The 18,297-nt window shown below is 48.8% G+C and overlaps 1 protein-coding gene across 3 annotated transcripts in view; it reads left to right on the top strand.

Annotated features, from left to right (window-relative positions):
- Positions 1-18,297, top strand: part of defl (Integrator complex subunit 7) — a 68,167-nt gene that overhangs the window by 24,782 nt on the left and 25,088 nt on the right. For all 3 annotated transcript variants that reach the window (XM_089586222.1, XM_089586221.1, XM_089586220.1), the window contains exons 7-9: positions 439-535; positions 3,858-3,994; positions 17,141-17,317. In XM_089586222.1, the coding sequence (XP_089442348.1) occupies positions 439-535; positions 3,858-3,994; positions 17,141-17,317 (411 nt within the window). The remainder of the gene's footprint in view (positions 1-438; positions 536-3,857; positions 3,995-17,140; positions 17,318-18,297) is intronic.

Here is an 18,297-nt window from a genome sequence, read left to right as displayed (position 1 = left end):
CATTGCTGACATAGCAGTTTTGTGCACTCTGCTGTTCACTGTTATGCTCAGTCGGACCTACTTGTGTCTGCTGCCACGCGCAAATGCAGACCGGCTGTGGCACACACGTGTGGGGCACCTGCTTAAGAAGTGGAGTCAGGGCTTGGGCTGCATGTGTGCCACGATGCCATCCTGCGGGAGGTGTGTTGAACTGAGACTGCACAAAGCTAGCATTCCTGAAATGTTGTTCACTCAAGATACATACTTCGAGATTTAGAAAATGAATTGTCTGGCTGAATGTTTGAAGATGTTGAACGGTCGCACGAGTGCAGTTAAAAGTGAACACTACAAATGAACTGAGTGAGTGAAGGTCAGACGGGCCGCTACATACACGGACGGAGAGGTGGTGTGTAATACAAGGAGTCTTTGCCTATGCCCCCCCCCCCTCGATGTGTGCAGGGCTGCCTGCGGTGCATTGTGCTGCTGTGTGACGCAGACCCAGACCTGTGCAGCCAGTTTGTGGATGTGCTGGGTTCATTCCTCTCTTACTGGTCAGGTGGGTGGAAAAACACACTGTGTGGTGTGTGCCTGTTGCTGCCCTCTGTTGGGGGCCGGGGAATCCCCTCTCTGTGGAGACCATGGCCTTCTCTTGGAAGAGATCCTTCCCTTTGCTGGACAGCTGCCTTCCGCCTGTTGTCCTGTGCAGTCAGCTAAGCAGGATCTGTTGCAAAAGCTCATCATCACCATCATCATCCTGACTACGCCCACTGCACGGCAAAGGCCTCTCCCATGTCTGTCCACTTGACCCTGTCCTTGGCCAGTTGCGGCCAGCGTATCCCCACAAACCTCTTGATCTCATCCGCCCACCTAACTTTCTGCCTTCTCTACGCTTGCCTTCTCCTGGAATATCCACTCCGTTACCCTTAAGGACCAGCGGTTATCCTGCCTTTGCATTACATATGCCCTTCCCGAGCCCACTTCTTTCTCTTGATTTCAACTAGGATGTCATCAACCCGCGCTTCTAGCATAAACTGAAATTGGACGAGGCTGTCATGGAAAGGCATCATGTGTGGACTCGCTGTGCGGTGGTACGTATGTGCCTGATTCCCTGAGACAGTGCCTGGATTCTCGACAGGATGCGTCTTTCTAGGCCGTTCCACACTCGGCTTTTCAATGCAATGCGGGTCTCAAAAGTGGGGCGGGGGGGGGGGAACCATGTATTCAAATGCCTTCTCTGCGACCCATCGCAACGTCCGCCTGTTTGGTCTTTCCCTCTTGCCAGAAATAAAACGTTATGCAGGGTGGCAGGTTAATGAGTCAAGCAAGCCCCAAGCTGGGCTGTCTTTGGGGGCTACAGTAACTAAGGCCATTAAGGTACAGTCTTTGTCAAAAGTAACCAGCCTGCACGGTTTGCTTCTCAGTCGTATGGTAAAGCTATTATGCCAGCCCTCAAGCTCTAAATCTCTGTGTGGTAAGGAGAACCCCTGTCCTCACTTTCAAAGGACTTTCTGGCCGTAAGAGAAGACGTGAGGTTTCTACTGTACGAGTGGGAAGCAAACCATGCAGCCTGGTTGGTTTTGACAAAGACTGTACTTTTCGACTGCGGAGGTGTGTTGTCACTCGTAGATTTTGTCTGCTGAATTTTGATCATGATTTGTGCTGGAATATTTGACTGCCATTGAAGGTTGCTGTGACTGCACAGCACTTCACATTAGTGCCTTGAAGTGAGACTTGGCATATCTGTCTCGCTAGCTCAGCAGTGGTAATGACTGCGTGAATATTTGAAGGTTTCGAATATCAGGTCAGAAACCCTCCCATTTGATTGACTAAATGAATTGAATGGCACTCATTGAAAAGTGCATTCACAAGTGGTTGGAGATTTCAATGTACTTTCAACAGCTATTTAAACTCGTTAAGTGGTTTTGAATACGGAGTGTGATGTAGTCGCGGAATATTTTCTGACTAGCCATTCAAAACTTGCCCTGTTCTGACGCAACAGGACACGCTGCCATGACAGTCATGCATGGTGGAGGGAATTTAGAGCTCTAGTGTGGTCTTGGGAACTGTTTGTGAAATGACATGGGTAATAGTACTAGTAATTTTGAAATACATTGTAGTCCTTTATTAAATATGCACTGGTAGTAGATTACGTGACACATACAAATTTGCATTTACAAGAATTTAGTTGCATTAGCCTTAAGTCACATCATGCTGATATAGATGATAGATCATTTTGTAGAGCACACACGTCATTACTGTCGTTAATTTCACTAAAAGTTAAGAGAATACACAGCTAGGTAGGCTGTTAATACCCAGACAGCCAATATTGTCCGACGGACGTCTGATTAAGATCCGTACATCCGAAGCTGAATCCGGACGTCCAAAGAAAAAATGAATAGGATCCGAAAACGGACATCCGAATCTGGATGTCCGTTTTCGATTACGAGGGGCGCTCTTCTTCGGACTGATTTTGAAACTCGGACAGAATGGAAAAATTACTTTATTAGTTAGGCCCCTAGTTTCCTGCAGTTCCGCGAAATTTTGAGCAATTAGGCATTTTTTGTGGAATTGCATATTAGCAGCCTATTCTTCTTTTTTGATGCGTTGTTGCAGGCATCAGTGGGAATGACAGTGCGACAGAAAGGTGACTAGTAATCTACCTCATTAAGGGGAAACCTTCAATGGCTCATACTCTGTCTGTCCATCCGTCCGTTACATAGAACGTCTGTGATTTGTGGTGTTTGCAACAGATGGCGCCACCCGTCCACTATGCTACGCCGACTTCCATATGCCAACGCACATGCAGTTCTCCTTGTCTATAGCGTAAGGACGCTGGAGAGCGTTGCGGGAAAGGCTTTCGCCTCGTCACACCTTAGACCACCAAAGTGCCCCCTCGAAATTTTTGGTTTCTACGGATGCAGCAGGAGGAGGGAGTTTGACAAGATGCTGGAAAACAATCGGTATACACTACACTGTGCATTTTCACTCTGTGATATTTGTTATCTTTAAGAAACGGCAGGGATTACAGTGGTTGCCGACTCTGTTGCCTGTAGCTGGCTGCCAAGGTGGCACACTGTGAGAGGGTGGGTGCTCTAGGGATGCTGTGTAGGCGGACATTGGGGGTGGCAGGCTCTCTCATATGATGAACGGCAGTTTACCAATATCCCTCAAGAGAAAAGTACACAGCAGCTGTGTCCTACCGGTACTCACCTATGGGGCAGAAACGTGGAGGCCAACAAAGAGGGTTCAGCTTAAGTTAAGGGCAACGCAGCGAGCTATGGAAAGAAGAGCAATGGGTGTAAGGTCATTAGATAGGAAGCGGGCGGAGTGGATGAGAGAACAAACGTGCGTTAATGACATTCTAGTTGAAATCAAGAGGAAGAAGTGGGCCTGGGCAGGGCATGTAATGCGAACGCAAGATAACCGCTGGTCCCTAAGGGTAACGGAGTGGATTCCAAGAGAAGGCAAGTGTAGCAGGGGCGGCAGAAAGTTGGGTGGGCGGACGAGATTAAGAAATTTGCAGGGGGATATGGTGGCCGCAACTGTTGAACGACAGGGAGAGACATGGGAGAGGCCTTTGCCCTGCAGTGGGTGTAGTGAAGCTGATGATGATGATGATGATGATGATGGGGGCGAACATGCAGTCAAGCCTTGTGCCATGCTCTGACATGTCATGGCGCGTGTTGTGTAGTGGGTGCAGACCAGAGCTGTCACCTGAGGCACTGCAGATTCAGACGAGGACAGAAGGAGCTGCCAAACACTGGTGCTGTTTGCTGGTTCCTATGCTGCCTCTTTGGTGCCTCCAGTGGTGTGCTGCCTAGCTCAGCATTAAGTGCCTGCTGGGGAGCTGTGCCTGGGCTGACTGACTGTCCCTGCAGGGTCGTCCATGCTGTCGGTGTGTGAGGGCCTGTGTGCCCTGGGCAGCCGCCGCTGTGGGGTGCTGAGCCGCATTGAGCCCCGGGTCCGACAGCTGCTGAGTGGCCCTGGCCACGCCGCCATCCCACCCAAGGCCCTGGTGAGAGAACACTTCTACCTTTGTCCAGAGACATTCTGGAACATTCTCGAGTGTCTCAGAACCCCGCTGCAGTGAACACTGCTACTGCAGAGTTTTTCCAATTCCCTGCCAGCAGACCCTGTGAGGTAAGGCAGTTGTCCTCCCTCCCCCACCGCTGTGGCTCAGTGGTTATGGCGCTCGGCTGCTGACTCGAAGGAGGCGGGTTCGATCCCTGCCGCGGCGGCCGAATTTCGATGGAGGCGAAATTCTAGAGGCCCGTGTGCTGTGCGATGTCAGTGCACGTTAAGGAACCCCAGGTTGGTCGGAAATATCCGGAGCCCTCCACTACGGCGTCTCTCAGAGCCTGAGTCGCTTTGGGACGTTAAACCCCAAGAAACCAAGCCAAGCAGTTGTTCTGCCCCCGCATCAAACTTTTTCGGAGTGGCGTTCCATTCCTGCAGAGTCTTTACTAAGGTAAGGTAAACATGAAAAGTTAGAAACGTAAAAGGCCGCTGGTGTGCATTTCCAATGGCGCCGCCGAAATTCCCCACAGTTCAGCACACGGCATGCACGCTCACTGATCATAGCGTTCACTGCTTGTGAAAACCAGCTCGTTGCCACAGGCCCTGAGCTGCACAGGCTTGAGGAATAGGTGGGTGGTTCCATGTACAGTCGAACAAAGGGTGTCTGGTTGACCTCTTTAATTTATTTATATTGTTGCCTGATGACTGGATAGAAGCCATCCACAATTGGTTTTGCCCCCCCCCCCCCCCCCCCCCCCCCCCCCCCCCCCAAAAAAAATTGTTTTGAAGCACGCGAAATTGTTAATGACGTACAAGTGGAGTTCCATGCTTAGGTGCTCTGCTGTTTTGGCCAACTTTGGTTACATGAAACATATTAAAGTTAGGTACCTGAAAATTGTCTGTGCATATACTCTATATGGATATTTTTATTTATGCTCCATTATTCTTGTCTCTCTGCAAGCTATAGATGTTTTTATAAAATTTGTCAAAATCTACACAAAAAACTGCTTTTGCATCTAGTTTGCAGGCCATTATATCAAAAACGGCTCGCAGCACAGTGGCAGTAATTGTGCATTATACAATTTATGCAAACAGATCTAATCAAACTGATGAAGTTCATGTTTATGTCTTTTCTATAAAGAGACTTGATGGCGCTAACTTCAAGGAAGCACAGTACAGTGAAAACTTCTAAAGACAACTGAAAAAAAAAACAACAACATTTTTAATATTTTTTAAACTTTGTCCACATGTTCTCTTTTATATCAAATTTCGGAACCATTAAAGACATGTTGCATAATTTTCTTTGTCTGGTAGCTACATCCCTTCCAATGAGACCCTTCCACAAGTATGAGAACACCATGCAGGTCTGAAGACCTGTGTCATTTGTGAATCGTGTACAAGTTTTCAATTTTGGTAGCAGCCGCCGCGGTGGCTCAGTGGTTACGGTGCTCAGCTGCTGACCCAACAGTCGCGGGTTCGATCCCGGCCGCGGCGGCTGAATTTCTATGGAGGCGAAATTCTAGAGGCCCGTGTGCTGTGCTATGTCAGTGCACGTCAAAGAACCCCAGGTGGTGGAAATTTCTGGAGCCCTCCACTACGGCGTCTCTCATGACGTGAGTTGCTTTGGGACGTTAAACCCCGTAAACCAAACCAAACCAACCAACGAATTTCGGTAGCATATTGTAGGCAGTCCTTTATGTTTCAGTGCGTAAGATTAGCTATGAGAGCCACTGTAGTTCAGGACGTGGGATTATTTTTCACCGCTGGGTTCATTGATATGCTGCGGCATCGTACAGCACACGGACGTTTTTGGCATTTTGCCTCCACCAAAATGCATGCACAGTAAGAGGTTAAAGTCAAATAAGTAAGCAGCATATTTGAAATAATTTTTAGTGAAATGAATAATTCAAAGAGGTCATAGTGACCTGCTTCATTAAAAACAATTTGTTTCTGGGACTGATTCGACAACGCACAACGCACCACGTTTTCCTCAAATGAAGCTTATAGCCCTACTATGAGGCAGCGGCTGGAGACCGCACTTGTGGAGATGAAAGAACAAAAATTTAACTTTTACCTCCACAAGTGTGGTCTCCAGCCGCCGACTAATAGCAGAGCTATCGGCTTCGTTAGAGGAACACGTGGTCTGGAGACTTTTGTCCTCGACTGTACACTTAGTTTCTTCCATGTGTCACGTTGTAGTGACGGCAGTCCAGCGGTCAGGAAGTCACCAGAAAGACTTGCAAATGAAGCTCTTTATTTGGGCTGACTTGCGCCCGGAAAAGAACTGAATCACTCGGCGGCGGCGTAAGCAACAAGCGTGCTCGTCGGTTGTCGAACTACGAATGCCCGCTGCTCGCGGCATCGTTCAATTTAAAGCCGCCAAGGAAACTTCGAGATAACAAGTCGAGATCATCTAGAGTAATCTGGAAACACGTAGATGCAGCTGTTCATGGCTGTGAACAATCGAGATTAGACCGGTCGCTTCTCGCGTCTCGAACAAAAATGATAACACCCCTTTCTGCGGCCTTGCGCGAACGAACGGACGCTACAATGATACTTGGCACATGCAGATCCGGCTGTGCGTGCCATGTATAATTCAGAGGATGCTTCTGTTGGTGACTTGGATAGCTGCCACTCAGTGCCACGACTGAGTGCGCACTGTCATCCACTCTTCCTTTTTTCACTCGCGGAAGGCAACAGCTTCATTTACTTACAGGGGTATTAGACGCACACCTTTCAGCTTCTTCGATAAAACACTTACAAAGTCTCTGGCTGCCTGAGTTGCGCTTTCAGGGTTTGTTCCCAGGTTGTTGAGCACTGCTTGGTGCTTGACGAGTCCTCCTACACCGTTGCATGCGTTTTAAGGCGGAAGCCTTTAATGCCTCATCGTTGTTAGCAGGAGTTGTCGACAGAAATGTCCCGCTTTTCCATTGGTCGTAATGGTCTTGACGCCACAGTGCGCAAATTTCAAACGGGGCGAATTCTACTTTGGCTAGTAACCATGCAACCAGTCAAAGGGATGGTGTAGTGATGCGCCAAGTAAGTGTGACTGAGTTTAGTTAATTGCTCAATTAACCAGTTAGCCTTATTAACCTGTCTATTCAGACCACATAAATAGAGAAAACCGCATAGAAAATTGGTCGAGTTGGGGAATTGAACCAGAGTGCAAGACCAGCAAGCTAACCACTCTGCCATGCCAGCTCCAAGGTTTGGAATGAACAAAAACACATCTAGCATTCAAAGGTGTCTTCATTCACTCCCATCTTCCTCCCTTCCCTTACAGGGAGGTTACTCATTGGAGGCTGTCATGTATATGGGAGGCAGCGGGTTTAATGTCCCCGGTGCCGGTGGCGAAATGCGACCCAGGTTGGCCTGCCCTAGACGGGCAGTCGCATATGCCCGTCTTCCTTCGCACGGAGTGTCTTTCGCAATTCAGGTGTCCACCAAGATATGCCAGACAGATACATTTCCTTTCCTCAGAAATCAATTTGGCGTAGGGCTGAATGGGGATGGGCAAGACTCAGTCGTGTTCCACTGTTAGAGGTGGAGCTTAACATCTTAACCATGCATCAGTGACACAAGCAGCAACCCCCTCGCTTAAATGCTTTCCCCTCACCGCACTTTAGGTCAACAAAGTGCCCCCCTGAATTTTTTCCCATGTCTGGTCGCTTCTCAGGATATCCATTTGGTTTTAGGACAACAATTGCTCTTTCCAAACTCAAAAAGCTGGTATCTATTTTTCAAATGACTGGTGTCTCCATCAGTGACATATGTCACCCTGGAGTACGTCCACCCATTCTCTCACTCTCATTAGAACCAAGCAGGTGTGAGCGGAGTCGTGGCTCAAATAACCACTAACAACCGCGAAACTGTTCGTGGATTTTCTCGTTGTGACTATGCATGTAAATAGTGACACTTGTTTCTTTTGCCAGTGGTATGCCTGAACCTCATCGGGAAGTATGACAGTCCAGTTTTTGGCAAAATCGAAGTGGATACATTGCTCCCACGCTGTGTGCATTTTTTTTCCTCGTCGATCGCTTTACCTTGTGCCTTCCTATTGTCGTTATGCGTGATTCATCTTGCCACTGACACTCGAAGATGATTAGGAAGTGTCAGCGTCCAAAGCCTTTTTCGCAAGGTTGGCTGACTCCCACATCACTGAAAATATTCTTTCGTCTTCTGGGATATGAAATTCCTCCAGTGTCAGAGACACTGACCTTTTAGGCACTGATTGCATTCACCTAAAAGGCACTGTGTTGATGACGGAGTGCAAATGAATGCTGGGTGAATGTCATCAGCATCAACTCCGTGGCTAGTACCATTCTCAAGAGCGGCGAGACAAAGTTTATACAAATGACACACACATACACACATCATGCCAGGGATAACATTTTACCCATCGAGGTCTTAAGGTGTAAAATTTTGATTGGCCAATGCCAGAAGCAGGATGATCATCTTTGTATAGACCGTTTACAGCACGCAGTTCTTCCGTTTGAGACCAGATGCCGCCACAGGTGCGCTCGAAACACGGCGTCATTACTTGCCTCGTAAGTCGCCGGCGTATGCCTCGACGCAGCAGTGGAAATGTGGAAAGAGAAAATACATGCTCTGCTGTGGATTGCAAGAATTGTGACAAACAGTTAAAGGGCTGGGATGTGATCGTTTGCGAGCTTCACGGAACCGAACTGCACAAGTACGCACGGCCCCTGTTCGTGCCCGTTAGGCATCCACCCTTTCCGAACGGGCGAACGCAGCACACATGATCGCCAGCGCAAGACAGCGAATATAGAAAGAAAGGTCTCGATCTTCGAAAATCTGCGAGGGTAAGTGCGCAACATAGCCGCGTGAACAAGCTGTCCTGCCAACAAACGTCGCAAAAAAAAAAAAGACGACTTACGCTCCTATACCTCTACTGCATATCCTCAACTGCGTTGTCCTCAACTCCTGTTGAGGACAACGGAGCTGATCCCGACACCGATTTTGTTTTTCTCGGCGCCATCTCCACGTCCGTCCTCGCTCAACACCAAAGAGACGACATTGAACTACGGCCTCTCATTGAGTATCTTGAAGGAAGCGCTGAGTCTCCACCGCGAATCTTCTCACCTGGACTGTCGTCGTTCTGTTTGCGCGATGGCGTTCTGTATAAGAAAAACTACCACCCGACGGAAGCTGTCTATCTGCTCGTCGTACCCGCGGCCTTGCGCGACGAAGTCCTGCAGGCGTGCCATGATGACCCATCTTCTGGTCACCTGGGTTTTTCCCGCACTTTGGCGCGGATACGCCAGAAGTACTACTGGCCCAGGGTTGCTGCAGTTGTACAGCGTTACGTCAGAACTTGTCGCGAGTGCCAACGTCGCAAGACGCCACCGACGAAGCCAGCCGGACTGCTGCAGCCTATTGATCCGCCACAAGCCCCCTTCCACCAAGTTGGCATGGACTTACTCGGCCCATTTCCACAGTCCTCGCTGGGTAACCGCTACATTGTGGTCGCCACCGACTACCTCACCCGGTACTGTGAAACTAAAGCTCTCCCTCGTGGTACCGCTGAAGAAATTGCGAACTTTTTCGTTCAAAACATTGTGCTTCGTCACGGTGCACCGACCATCGTTGTAACTGACAGGGGAACGGCGTTCACCTCGGCCCTTACGCAGGAGGTTATGCGCCTTAGCGGCACCTGTCACCGCAAAACAACCGCTTACCACCCTCAAACGAACGGACTCACCGAACGGCTCAACAAGACGATCGCCGACATGATCTCCATGTATGTTGACGCAGACCACCGGAACTGGGACGCCATACTTCCTTACGTAACGTTCGCCTATAATACTGCTCTGCAAGAAACGACGCGCTTCACACCATTTCGTTTAGTGCATGGTCGCGAAGCCACCACCATGCTGGACGCAATGTTGCTTCCGAGCAGTACTCCCTCAACTGTTGTGGCTGCTGACCACTTCGTTCGTCACGCCGAGGCCGCCCGCCAACTCGCTCGACAGCGCATACGGCGCCAGCAAACCCACGACGCTCGCCGCTATAACCTCCGCCACAGAGCTGTTAGTTACCAGCCGGGCGAACAAGTCTGGGTTTGGAGCCCAATCCGCATGCGTGGACGCTCCGAAAAGCTTCTGCGCAGATATTTCGGCCCCTACGAGGTACTCCGCAAAGTCAGTGATGTCAACTACGAAGTTCTTCCCCAAGGAACAGTTCGTTCCTCCAGACGGCCGACCTCCGAAGTCATCCATGTCGCCCGGATGACGCCGTACCACGCCCGCTAGCGCTTCAGGCGTGTCTACAGCTGCCGCCGGACACATGCAGCGTCCCTTCTCTTCGTTCTGCCCACTGCTGCGGCACCGAGTCGGTGCCCTTCAGAGAGGGGGAGCAATGCCACCGTACGAACCATTCAGTGGCGCCGTACCGCGGCCGAACTGTTTAAGCTGGGATTTGCCAAGCCTTGGGCACTCGAGGTGCTCGAGGAACGTCGTCTTCCTCGCTCGAGCTTCCTGCTGGCTGGCACGCCCACCTCGTCTACTTAGAACCTGGTCTCTTTCTTCAACCGTTTGTCGGTGACAATATTGTGCAGTGCATAGCCGTGCGAGCGGACAACGCTTACCGTCAGTTCGTGTATTACACACCGTCTTGGTGCTAGTGTTGAACTTCGCTCCAAGTAGCGCGGTTTTCGTGGACCACAATCGGAATAAAGCATTTGTGTTACGGCTGCTGTGCTCCGCGGTTGTCACTTCCTCGCGATCCATGCGAGACAGACGTTAAAAGTGACTTCGGCTGATTACTTACAACCAACGAGACCTCGAGCAATTTCATGTCCGCATATCGAGCATGGAGCGCACCACAATTTTATACTATACTCCGTTTCATACATAGCAGTCAACGCAGCCAAGGCTGCGGCGCCTGTTCGCGCTCCTCGTCCGCATCGTAATGTAGTGCGTCAAAAGTGAAAATTGTAATGAACTCAAAATTAAAGTAAATGTTGGTTGATATTGCAGTATAATGATAACGGTGTTTTATTTTGCAAAAAGATTGCTTTTTCTTTTATGTTCTACAAAACAGAGTGCCTTAGTTTTTCGGGTTTTTTTTCCGGTCCCTCCTGTACCAGGTTTTCGCAGCTAGGCCGGCCGCGCAGGCCGGCCGGTCATGTCGTCTGCTTGAGTGGTTCACCTGAAGCGTTTCCTTCCTCCGAGACCTGGTGCGCTGTTCTCTTATCACCGACCGTACAACCGCTGTAGGCCACTCACATGATACGCGTAGCAAATGTTATACATACCATTCCATAACCTACAGCACCAGTTTCTACACTCTTGTGAGTTGTGGCAGCAGTGAAAAACAACGATAGTAGATTACGATCGAGCAAATGGACAACTTTAGTTGCAAAGATGATATTTACAAAGATTAAAAACATGAGAGCGGATGTCAACAATTAAATGCCAGCCGCAACGTTCACTCACGCTGCGCTTACATCTCATTGGTGTGTAAGAAGCCCGAATTTTTACTCGTTTATATTGTTACCGCGAGAGGACGATGACGAGCTACTGTGTGGAGAACGAACAGCGAGCTTCATCAGCCTCTTTGTGCGCCCTATTCAGGAACCACAGAACCTCGTCGTCGGCTTCTCACAATAACAATGCCAACTGCAGCGGCAAGTGCGCTCATATACGACACCACTAGTTGCGTTCGATGACCTGCATGGCGGAATCTCTGCTCACGGCCCAAATACACAGCTTTCAACAATCCCCATGTCACCGCACTAGCTCACACCTATAACACACCGAATCCGACATCTAATACAAAACATTACTACGAACGGAAGCACTTCAAAGAATTTTCCTTGTGACAACAGCTCAAAAGTGGAGACTTCCCGAGTCAGACACCCCTCACTTTAAAGCCGCTGAGTACGCCGATCAATGCCGGGTTGCCGCTGGCCGAGGCTGCTTGGAATAATCGATGCCGCACTGAATTCTATCACCACACAATTAATGATTCATTGTGTGCCACATGCAAAAGAGTCACTGAACGCCCAAGAACAGCACTTTGCAATCATGTCAGTCGCCAATACAGTACACTGCTTTTAAACAAGTAAGCAGCGCAAGTAAATGGCGCAGTGTTTTTCAAAGTAGGCATTAGAGTTTGACAGTTTCGACTTTCTACCTAATGATAATTATAAGAAAAATAAAAAAATAAATGAAAAAAAAAACAGCCAAGCCGGGAGTCGAACCTAGGCCCTTTGTAAAATGAACACACAGGTGCGCGCTTCGTACCACTCAGCCACGACGCGAGGCGGACGGATACATTTTGCTTATTTTTTGCAGAGGACTACTTCCGTACCTTTGGCAGCGTTGACAGCTATGTATGAAACGCAGTATACATATGTGAGGCTGACATAATTGTGAACTTCGTGTAGTGAATGTTCTGCCATGCGCGCGTTATAACAATTATATCGTGGAATCCTTGTAAACGATTGCATGCAGTCTTGTGAAGGTTGCTTGATGCATGGTACTGCTTAAATGATTGGGTAGCATTTGTTTCTTTATTTATTTTTGTCGCCTTCCTTTGTTTAGCAAACCAACAGAAAATATTTTAGGCTTCCTAAGCACTTTTAACAGGTTGTACACAAATGAGTACGATGTGCATGTGAGCGTTTTAGAGCAGTCTCAGCATGCATGTACACAATACGACAACGACCTGCACAGCCGCAGGCTCATTAAACCTTGCTGGTTTAGATAATAGCAATAAAAAAATAATAAGCAAAGTCTTCAGCGGCATTCAGGCGATCCACCCGTTGCCTCGAACAGGCGGAGAGCTCAGCGGCTGTTCGCGACATGAAGCCAGATCACGTTTTCACGCCTAAAGTGATCAAATTGTGGTTTTCACACGTCCTTCGATGCTTCGGACCAACCACAGTGTCGTCTTCCCACTCCTTTACAGCCGTGTCAGCCGAAACACTGCCTGTCGGAAGCGCAACATCAGACGCAGCAGCCGTCGCGACGAGGCACGCGCCGAGCGGTCAGGAGGCGAGTAATGGCGGCGTGATCACGTGATCAAAGATGGCAGCCCCCATGATACGGCGCTGTAAAGCGTCTATATGCGGGATGCCTCTGTAATTGATCTTGTCATGAAACGCTTTGTTACGAATGTTTTTCCTCCAACTATCATAACCGAGAGGACGTCCTTTTTTGTTAGGACTTGTTCTGCAGCATTCCAGCTCATCCTTCGTGCAGTACTCACGTGGTGCACTCAGGGCTCACCTTATGCCCGGGAAAGGATCCGGTCTGTGCACCACATGCCATGATTTTCTGTCGATTTCCTGGACTTGTTGACCAGCTATATCAATGCTTTGGGAATGGGCTTCTTAATCTCATTTTTCACCACTGTTGATGGCAGGCAGTGGTGGTGTAACAGGTTTATTAAAAGAGCCTTTATGCTAGCTGATCCGGATCATGAGAGGCAGATAACTAGAAGAATAAGAATGGGGTGGAGCGCATATGGCAGGTTATCTTAGATCATGAGTGGCAGTTTACCAATATCCCTCAGGAGAAAAGTGTACAACAGGTGTATCTCACTGGTACTCACCTATGGGGCAGAAACATGGAGGCTAACAAAGAGGGTTCAGCTTAAGTTAAGGACAATGCAGCATGGAAAGGAAAATGATAGGTGTAACGTTAAGAGATCGGAAGCGGGCGGAGGGGGTGAGAGAACAAACCCGCGTTAATCATATCCTAGTTGAAATTAAGAGGAAGAAGTGGGCTTGGGCAGGGCATGCAATGCGAAGGCAAGATGACCGCTGGTCCTTAAGGGTAACGGAGTGGATTCCAAGAGAAGGCAAGCGTAGCAGGGGGTGGCAGAAAGTTAGGTGGGCGGATATGAGATTAAGAAGTTTGCAGGGATATGGGGGCCACAACTGCCAAAGAAGGACAGGGTTAATTGGAGAGACATGGAGAGGCCTTTGCCCTGCAGTGGGCGTAGTCAGGCTGCTGCTGATGATGATGATGTTAGGCTTTTAACAGCTCCTGGTGACGAGGGCGCGTTGCAGCTTCAGGTCCCGGGAGGCAAGCCAGATGGGCCACGGTGGGGGGAAAGGCGGGGGACTGCAAGGGTGCATGGCTCTGTGTAAGGCAGTGTTCTGTAGCTGCATTCGATTCAGCCGTGGTTCTCTGCACCGCCGGAACCGGTTCACGGTGCGCTTCACCAAAGCGCTCGATTCACAGCGCCCCTGCACCACCGTCCGCGATTGATTTTGGTGCAGTCGTGGTGCCGCTTCGGTGCAACGAACCGCGGCACCCTCAGAGACGGAGGTGCAGGGTAGTGGTGAACAAGTTTGACGGCGTATGCAGACGACGCGTGCAGCCGACGAAATGTTTGTTAACATCAGTGGACAACTAAAGGAAGTTTTCCTCGTGATCGACGGATCCGGCGTCATTCTGCGACGCCTCTTGAATTCGAAGCTGAAATACCTAGCTACTACGCTTTCGTAGTAGTAAGGGATTCTGTAGCGGTTCATCCGAACTAACTGTGTTGCTGTAAATGAAAGCACCGCGTTGGCTTCCTCATCTTCGCTGTCGGACGATTCCGAAAATTCCATAGAAATGGATTCGGTGATGTCGTCGTCCATGACTCCACGAGGCACGAAAAACAGACGCGACGCACTGCAACACCATACACCATGACGGACCGAGAACCGGATAGCAGACGAGAAGGCTTGTGCGCGTGCACTCGCTCGATTGAAAATCTCTGCACCAGTGATTTATGGCGCTGCTGACGCGCTGCCCCTGTACCAAAAAACTGGAATTGCACCGCGCCGGCACCACCGGAACTTTTTCAGAATTGGTGCAGAGAACCAGTTCTGAATCGAACAGACCTTGTGTCTGCATATGTGTGTGGACAGTATGGGCAGTGAGGTGTGGAAGTGTGCCGGTACAGATATACAGATAAAGTTTGGCTGGTGTACGTAGGAGATTAAACTGTATTCGGCGAAGAATGCAAGCTTCACGGATCAATAAGGATGGGTGGGGTGGCGGTAAATCATGGATTACATTACTTCTTGTGCTTGGAAACGTTATCTGGACAAAACGCTCGGTCAAAGCTGTAGTCGGATACAACTTAAGAAGGCAACGGCTTTTCCCCATCAAAGGTCCCCCCTCCAGCCAACGGCATCAGCCGATTCTAATGACCCTGCTAGGGTGACAGACAATGCAGGGAGTGGTAGATAAAAGGGGATAGTCCCCTCCCTCCATAGTCGGGGCTGGACCCCTCTCTCCATTGTGGCACCGCTCCCTGCATTGTCACCCCAGCAGGGTCACGAGAACCGGCCTCCGCCATTGGCTGGAGGGGGATCCTCTGACAGGGAAAAGCCACTGCCTTCTTAAGTTGTATCCGACTATATACTTTGTCGTCATGAGCATGTGAACAGCACACGCAGTAACAGCAAAACTCAAGCACGCCTCTCGCTCATCTACGATGGAAGTGAACATCCGAAAACCGATAGGCCTCTCTGCTCAAATAAAATATGATTCCACGTGTGCTGCTCTGAGTGCATAAAAAAACTTTCGGGCCTTCTTAACCATATTATTAAAGAAGAAAACGTGACCGCATTTAGTTTGCCTGTTATGGTGTCTGCATGGAGGGCCTTACGTTAGTTCTTGTGATCTTCCCGCCAAAACTCCAGTTGGAACAGACTCTGTTGCCCTTATATGATCACCTTCTTTACTCGCGCACAACTTTTTCTGGCAATGCAGTAGAGGCTAGGCAGGAAAAGGAAAGAGATGGCCTTTTGTGGTGGCATGTTCACTGCTAGGGCTAGGAAGGGGGAGAATCTATGCAGCTGAGTAATGAACATCATGGCAGGGGTACAGAACCCTTCTCCTTTCCTCTCCGGCCTAGCCCCTGCTGCACTGGCTAGAAAAGTTGTGTGCGAGTATATAATGATGCAGTACCTTTCATTGGATTATCACATGGGATTATACTAATATAACCCACTCATCCACCTTGATACACTTTCTGGGATAAGCCTACTTTAAAAAATTTTGGGTTCTTTTGGAATTTTGGGGATTTTGGCATGTGGCCACCTGCCACAGTGGGCAGGTTGCAATGATGTCACAAGGTCACGTGACCTCTCTCGACCAATCAGGGTGGCCCATCAGGGCAGGTTGTGATGATGTCACGAGGTCACATGACCTCTCTCGACCAATCAGGGAATTTTGCGATTGAGAAACCAGAGATTTTTTTATAAGACGATGAACTAAATGCTATTGCATTAAAACAAAAAGGTAAAAAAAGCGTTGTGCCACTTTGCGTTACGCCGCCGACGCCACAGAACGTAGAGAGTGTTCTGAAAGGTGGAGGAGGGTCTTAAAACTAACTTTTTTATTTATGGCTAGAATCTCATGAGATTTTGCACAGAGATGTGTTTTTCTCATCTGATTCCAAATATGCAATCATAATTAAGCTGGTGGTCTTCAATCTTACGAAGTCTGAAATGTAACTGGGTAATTTCTTACGCAGCTTTAATGAACTTTGTCATTACATTTTGTTGCTTTTAATGACATGAATTGATAGCCAGAGAGTTCCCATACCCGGTGACATTCTTCGTTTTTCTCTAAAGGCATGCCATCCTAATATAGTATGTCGAGAGTAAAAGGTGGCAGTATTAAACACTGCAACTCGTTAAGCTAATTGTAAATTGCTATTTATACATGGCCTAAACAAAAAAGTAAGAATGTCATCAGGTATGGGAATTCGGTGCCTATCAATTCATGTAATTAAAAGCAGCCATATGCAGTGAGAAAGTTCATTAAAGCTCCGTGAGAAATTACCTAGTTACACTCTAGAATTTAAGATAACTTTTGATCTAAGACCACCAGCTCAATTAAGGCTACATATTTGGAATCAGAAGAGAGACACGCATATGTGTGCAAAATTTCATGAGATTCTAGCCACAAATAAAAAAGTCAGTTTTAAGATCCTCGTGCCCCCTTAACACAGGATATTCTAACCCTGTGTTTGGCGCATTGTAGCCTTTGTTGCTTTTGCGCCATAAAACCCAATATAACTAGCTAACCTTCGCACTTTGCGTTATGCCGCTGACACCACAGATCGTGGGGAGTGTCCTTGACTGCTGCCGTCCCTTCTTCCGGTGCAGGTGCTGCTGTGGACGCTGGTGCTGCAGGCGGGCGTGGAGCGGGCCTCGCTGGCCGTCTCCCTGGACGAGGGACTGGCGGGCATGGATGCGTGGAGCGTGTACCGGGTGGCCCGCCAGGCCACCCGGTACGGACACTTCGCGGCCGCCGCACCCCTCTTCGCCAGCCTGGCCAACAAGGTAAGGGGGGGGGGAGGAATTCTGGCATCTGGTATTGCCATTTGTGATGGAACAGCGCAAAACACCGGGACAAGAGACAAGCGCTGACTTACAACTGGTTTTTATTTCAAAGAAACACTGCTTCTTATACCTTCTTCACACCCTCAAAAACGCATGCATCACAACCATATCGTTCAGGCGTCCTAAAATGACAACCTAAGACTTATAATCAGAGAGATTTGTAATCACATTTCTAACAGGTCGAATTCTTCCCTTGTTAAAGCAACAGACGGTGTGCTGACACAATCGGCACGCAGCCTTGCTATTGAAGCTGCCTCAATTTTTCCGATAGCGAGGCTGATGTTTTTACTGTCCTTTCTGATTCCAAGCCAGTTTGCACTTGTCTGACGGGGCATTTTGACCTTCTTGTTTGTAAGGCTGTCAGGTTGTGTCAGCTGCATTGAACATTCCCAACTACCGGGTTTCCCACAAATTTGGGCAAAGCATTTTGGTTCCATTATGAAACAAGAAAAAAACAGCTAAGCCAAAGAGTGAAGGAGACATCAGCGGGAATGACTTTCACCTGAGGTTTCATTAACGGCGTGGATATTTATTCCTGTTTTTGCCAAAAAAACCAGAAAGAAGCTTCAATGTACCACTTTTTTTTTTTTTTGACAGATTGCACTTCTTGAAGCTCGGTCTCCAAGTATAGCCCGTACACGCAGAACCACCCTTACATGTGGTCATAGGTTTCAGCCGGCTCTCTTACATTCTGTTGTATGTAATAAGGGAGTACTTGCATGTACATGAGCATGCATTACAAAAAGGAAGGCTATTCAGCTTCCATGGAAATCTCGTTGTTTAAGCACAATTTGTCCTTGTCTGAGGTTCAAACCTGGGTCCTCCGCGTGTCCAAGGCGGTCGCTCCACCAACTGAGCTGTCCGGGATGTCTAGCAGGTGCTAGGGCGAGGGCAAACTGATCCACAAATTGAAGTTACCG

Source organism: Amblyomma mixtum, chromosome 4, assembly GCF_055824585.1.
Source record: "Amblyomma mixtum isolate Tamu chromosome 4, ASM5582458v1, whole genome shotgun sequence".
NCBI classification, from domain to species: domain Eukaryota; kingdom Metazoa; phylum Arthropoda; class Arachnida; order Ixodida; family Ixodidae; genus Amblyomma; species Amblyomma mixtum.
Note: the sequence above shows the minus strand (reverse complement) of the source record. Positions and strands in the feature narration are given on the sequence as shown.